We start from the raw sequence: 6462 nt of genomic DNA, 5'->3' as shown, positions 1-6462 counted from the left end.
ATAGATAATTATAATCTCTAATAATGATCCATGTGGATGGTGAGTACAGCACATCCTTGTGCTGGCTAGAACAGAAGAGCAATGAGATAATGTTTAATAACGAGCGAAGCGAGCTAGAGTGGAGTAAAGACCATTTGATGGATTTGATATAAATAATAGGTAATCATGTTCGTTTAATTTCAACTAGTAACTTATTTAAGTCTTTTAAACTCAAGTCAACAGGTAAGTGATTTAATTGTCGTTCAAACTTGCGAGTCTGTGACTAGTGGGTAGGATACAAGCTACACTAGGATGTCATCTTGGTAGGAACAGAAAACTTGGATAGGATGTTAAGCTAAACTAGCAAAAATTTGCGCATCAGAGTATAATATGCACTAATGGGTTGTATCTTATTACTTGAATAGAACTAGTAGAATCAAAAAGTAAAGTACACTTCCAACATTATTCATAATTAGGCTACTTCACAATTTAAGTCATGAACAATCCGATATGTTGCACAATACCTGTAGCGCTTCGAACTTACAGAAGATCTACTGTTGAATAAAACATACGTATAATTTGTGATTATTTACGAGACATTCATTTACACGTAAATGCATGTATTTACGTTGCTCTTAAAATGTTGATTTTTTATAAAATATTTCTCAAAAATTGGTAAGAAAATTATCAGTGACAATAACTTGATATGAGTTTTTTTTTTCCTTTCAGAAAATAAATCTCCAGTCAGAAGATCTACCTGAATATGCATTCAATTTAAGCATCGAAAACTGTAACTATTTACGAGTAGTGAACCTTTTGTCTTCTCTTCATCTGAGAACCATTACTTTCAAAGGAATTCGTGAACTCAAGTTTCCATCACAGTCTTTCCTGTCGGGACTCCGTCAACTCTCGTCGTTTATTGTTGACAACGCCACAATTCCTCTTATTCCAGCATTTAGTTTTAGTTCACTGACCCAAGTGTTTGAAATTCAGTTTAGAAATGTTGATATCGGTGTTATATCTACTGATGCCTTTTCTGATCTGTCGCATCTAAAGAATCTCAAGTTTGTCAATGCTAAAATAAAAAGCTTCGAAAAATATGCCTTTGGAAGGGGCACGAGCAAAATTGCTACTGTGATGTTGGAAGAATCTGACATAGGAACACTACATGAACGTGCCATTTGGTTAAGTGATTCTGAAACAGTACATATTGATAAATGCAATATCAATAAGGTAGCAACAAATGCAATTAGCATCGATAACGCATATTTTATCTATTTGACACGAAGCTCTGTCCAGAAATATGAAGCCGGTGGAATTAGCGGGCGCTTCTTCAGTGGAGTCGTGATTGATAATGATTACCTAAATCCAACCAAAGTTGATAAGGAACCTAGACCTCTGTTTGACCTTGAAGAATCACGACAAAGTAGGAGCTCTGTCTCACCCTATTTCCACTTCACGAACAACGTCCTAACGAAAGTGCTTCCTGATCATGCTTTTTTCATAGCTAATCCTACCATTAATGTTGCAGTTCCCAATAACACCTTAGGGGAGTGCTCTTGTCTAGATTACGGGAATTTTCTTCGATCAATGCGAACAATTCTGGTCGATCACACGTTTTATATCCACCAGGCACTGGTAGAGCATGGTAACTGTTATCTAGAAACCCAGATTTTCAGCATTGGGTGTCCAGGACTTACACTTAATTTTGAAGGTTTTCCTGAAAACGTCCATACTTCTTTTAGGGAATTAACTCGAGTAAAAGCTAAGTCTGTGAAAGAAAGGATACTGACAACAAAACCAAACGACTTGAATAATATTCCACAGCAAGTAAAGTCAGAAAACCTTTCCTTAGTGCCAACAATTCCATATGGGAATGAAACAAAAGTAACTTCTACAATTCCATTAACTACCAGCATAATTAAATCAAATGGTGTGCCTGTATTGAATACAACCCCAAAGTTGATTTCCAGTGTTATACCTTTTTCAGCTATCCAGGCAAACTCTCCAAAAATTACCACAAGAAATAAAACAGACAACAATGATGATGCCATAATTAAACCAGTGGTCACCGAAAAGCCGTCTATTTCTAATAAAGTAGTTACACCAATGCAGGAAAATCCAGTTTCCATTAGTCAACCTGTCATTAGCTTTGGCATTTTAACTGATAATTCCAAGGAAATTTTACCACCTGATAAAAACTCTCTCACAAACGTGGAAGAAAGCTTTCGATTTCACTCACCTGAATTCATTGGAAAAACTGCAGGTCAAACAGACATAAAAACTATTTGGAATGAAATTTTTGGTGGCGTTTTTGCTCTGAGGCACCAAAAACCTCTACCCGACTCTTTTCCAACAGGTCTACCAAGTGTAAAGTTTAGCAAAGCAATGAAACCTATCGAAAAATCTCAAAAGGGCAATATAGTGTTTGTGTCTCCACGGTAAGAATAATATGAATATAAGAGGGGAACACAAGATACACTGATTTTTAGGAGGAAACACAAGTTATACGGGTTTTTAGGAGGAAACACAATGTATACTGATTCTCTAGGAGGAAACACAAAGAATACTGATTTTTGGAACATATAAAAACTTTCTGTATCATCATTGGATACAGTGTATTGTATTTCAGTTTGTGATCCAAATCTAAGCATAGAGTACATTTATAAAACATATAATAAGCTTATTCATACATTACTTAAACAGATTAAAACAGCTAACAAAGAAATTAGCTTTGGAGGTGGAGCCACCTGATTATCCCAAAGGACAGAATGTCACTCAGGTATGGTACATGATTCAACAGGAGGGAAAGTCTCCATAGAAAATGATGGTTTACGTCGAAAGAACATAGATAACTTATGTCATTTACAATTTTCTGATCAGTTACACCTGCAAATTGCTCTTTACTCCTAAAAGCATGTAAGATGTTTTTAGTCTACAAATATACATTGATTTTAACATCTATATCATGAAATCGTTATGTAAGAAACTGTAAAACTAAACACAGGGATTTTCAACCTCCCTTCTAAAGCCCTTGAGAGAGAGAGAGAGAGAGAGAGAGAGAGAGAGAGAGAGAGAGAGAGAGAGAGAGAGAGAGAGAGAGATAACTATTTTTAATTTCTATTTATGAAAATTTCCATATCATGACTGTTTTTAATGGAGGATGTGGGTTACAGGGGTGTCATATAATATAATGAAAATCTAGATAAATTATTTAAACTAATGGGTTTATATTTATATGAATTAAAGACTAATTTTACATATAACAATTATAGTCTTTATTAAAGTACTTAAATAGTTTTCACTTAAAGCAGGGATAATTATCATTTATCACAATGACACTTCCAATCACTAATCGCTTAAATATAATAATTTGGCTAAAGCATCTAATGATATAAATTGTCTCTGATGGAGGGATCTATATGAGTATATAAATGGGATTAGAAATTCATTTGATAAATCAATTTAGACTCAAGAACTTGTTGGAAAATGTAAATAAATTCAAAATGGGTTTAATGAAAATCGGAGATTACCTTAACCTATCTTTCATCTTTATTTTTACAAATTACATCACTTTTATAAGGCCATCTTATCAGGATGTGGAAAGTTCTATGACAAAATATGTGGTTAGTCAGAACAACGTAAAACATAATGGAATTTGATAATCAATATCGATTATCCCGTACATAAAGGAGTTATTCCACACGTGTACAATGGCCGAAGTCCGATAAGATTATAAAAATATCAAATGCAATACAAAAATATAAACAGTTTAATGGACATGAAGGTTACAACAAACTTCTCATGCCCTAACGTTCTAAGCTAGGCATTGATCTATTATTAAAAGAATTACATCGTAACTAAGGCAAAAGATGTGGCCACATGTTCACACCAATTTAACTTGAGTTGATTCACATTCCCTGGCTTGGGTGCTGTTCAGTCCAAGTGCTGACGAGGATGGGTCATGGCAACCAGTTTACCGATTTTTTTTATTTTTATTTTTTTTTCACTCGAGTACTCTATTCTATTTTATGTCTCTTTCCTATTGCAGTGGCCCTCCTGGTCCAGGGAAGGGGCTTGCCTACTCCAGGGCAGTGGTCAGCCTATTCCAGGGCAGTAGCCAGCCTGCTCCAGGGCAGTGGCCTACCCGCTCCAGGGCAGTGGCCAGCCTGCCAGGGCACTTTAAGTTTTTATAGTTTATAAATAAAAGATCTATTTTGATGTTGTTACCGTTTGTAAAATATTTAATTTTATTTATTCATTACTTCTCTTGAAGTTTATTTATTCCTCTATTCCCTGCCTCACTGCGCTAGATTCCCTGTTGTTGGAGACCTTAGGCTTATGGCATCCTGCTTTTCAAACAAGTGTTATAGCTTACCAAGTATTCATAATGATAATAAAGTGTTGTTTGCCGCTTGCATAAGTTATTTTAGTTACCCTCTCAATTTCCTATCCCATCGACCGAGATTCTCTATTCGTGATGTCACGACAGATAAATTTCTACAGTAGTACTTGAATGTTTTCATGAAATGGTTCTCATTTCCTGAAGAAGAATATTGTGGGATAAATTATTTACTGAGCTTTGATATTACCTGTGAATTAGAATCTTATGTATTATTTTTACATCACTGTATATTTGAAAATCTATTTGAATGGGAACTTTATTGTACGACTTGCACTGCTTTTGTCGAATTTTTCTGTGATTAAATCTAGTATTGTATATGTCAGGAAGTTAGGTTTTATTTATAGGGATATTTTCCTGGAGCCACAAGATTACTCCTTTTATTCTATATAGACACTCATCAAGACCACTGCTTCTACAAAGAGATTAATCACGTTTTCCGATTCTGATGTGGCACCTCAAGACCGGGTTGGCCTAGAAGCCCACGCATTGTTTTTCTTCTGTTTGGAGAGACAGGCATGTGAGTGTCTTCCACGTTAGGCTACTGCCTAATTCAAGACGTGGCACTGGATGTGACAACCGTTTGGAACGTTGGGGCCTACAACATGAAATAAGTATATATTTTATTCCATTTTGGGGGCCTAGACCGTGGTTGGGACCTTCTCTTGTAATCTACAAGAAATCGGCAGGCCTGGGACTTCAGGTCGCCTCAGGCGATGTGACGTCATCATGAAAACAGATTTTTCTACCAGAGCGATGGCCAACCACATTCCTATGTCTGCAAGACTTATACCACAGACTAGGCCTACAGTTGGTTTAAAATTTTCGTGTCCCCGGTTTTTTTATGTCTTTATATGAGAGTATGGAGACAGAGTGATTCATTTTGGTCATGGAGAAAATGCAAATTTTGATATAGAAGACTCCCTTTTATTAGTGTCCTCGGACAGTATGGGAAGTTCTTCATCTAAGACATAATACTTATTTTCAAGGGAGAGCGAGCGGTCTGCTCAATAGAACACGCACTGTGAAAATGGAAATTAAAAAGTATCTCATCCCCCATCAGGATTTGTTGTTACAATTTTGTGTTTCTATATAATGACAAAAAAAAAGTGTTAAAATGCGAAAGAGACTCTCATATGGCAGTTAACTGTAATATGGATACTGAACCTAAGTTAATATTTTTCATTTGAATGATTCCCAGCAATACCCGGGAAGGAATCTGTAAAGGGGAAATGCCGGAAAGGAATGGTAATGCTGATATTTAACAGGCGACAGATAATGAAGGAAAGGCGGAACAATCATCTGTTGAAAATGGTATTGTAAATGATAAAGAAGAATCTAGAATCCTCGCAGAAAACCAGATAAACAACCTTGCGAAGCAGGAGAACGCGTAGTTCATCAAAATTTAGTCAAATAGAAGATTGATCACGTGACTTGGAGGGTGTTACAAGTAATAATGATAATCTAACGGATATTGACAACGACAGTGACATTTTTGCAATAGAAGGTCCACCCGAAGGTGCTTCTCAAGTTACGGAAATCACTGAGGATGAGGAGCTTTCCCCATAGGACGAACCTCTTATTCCTTATACTGTTGGAAGTCTCTCTCCCGTCGAGGATTATGAAAATGAAGAACTGTGAAGTGTTAAAGATATTAATAAAGCGGTTTCAGTGTATGGGAATGGTGAATCAGTGAATTAAGTTACTGAATAATGTGACATGGATATAGAGGTAAATACAGTCGGTGATATTTAAGACGATTTGAAAAATAATGATAAAGGTTCAGACATGATATCAAAAGGTCAGTAGAATATAGATTTGGAAATTATTGGTAAATTAAAGTTAACTGGAGAAAAATTCACTAAAGAAAAAAGGAAGAAAAAATTAATGAAAAAGATAGGTTTTCAAAGTAAAAGTAATAGTTTTTTTTGTTCTTGTAATGGCTCTTTCTGCTCCCACTTTAAAAAATCTGGTCTATCAGTTGGTTGAAAACTGTTGAAAGTATAAACATTCTTGGTTTAATTTATTATAGTGGGGTTACATGTGATAAAAAAATTTGTCTTGCCTTGCTCAAAATATTA

The 6462-nt window shown here is 35.5% G+C and overlaps 1 protein-coding gene across 1 annotated transcript in view; it reads left to right on the top strand.

Annotated features, from left to right (window-relative positions):
• Nucleotides 1–2728, top strand: part of LOC137616175 (uncharacterized) — a 4292-nt gene extending 1564 nt beyond the window's left edge. Inside the window, exon 2 of the mRNA XM_068345834.1 lies at nt 709–2728. Within this exon, the coding sequence (XP_068201935.1) occupies nt 709–2424 (1716 nt within the window). The 3' untranslated portion in view covers nt 2425–2728. The remainder of the gene's footprint in view (nt 1–708) is intronic.
• Nucleotides 2729–6462: the final 3734 nt, after the last annotated feature.

This window comes from Palaemon carinicauda, chromosome 22, assembly GCF_036898095.1.
Source record: "Palaemon carinicauda isolate YSFRI2023 chromosome 22, ASM3689809v2, whole genome shotgun sequence".
NCBI lineage: Eukaryota > Metazoa > Arthropoda > Malacostraca > Decapoda > Palaemonidae > Palaemon > Palaemon carinicauda.
The sequence above is the reverse complement of the archived record's forward strand: the minus strand, read 5'-3'. Positions and strand labels throughout refer to the sequence as shown.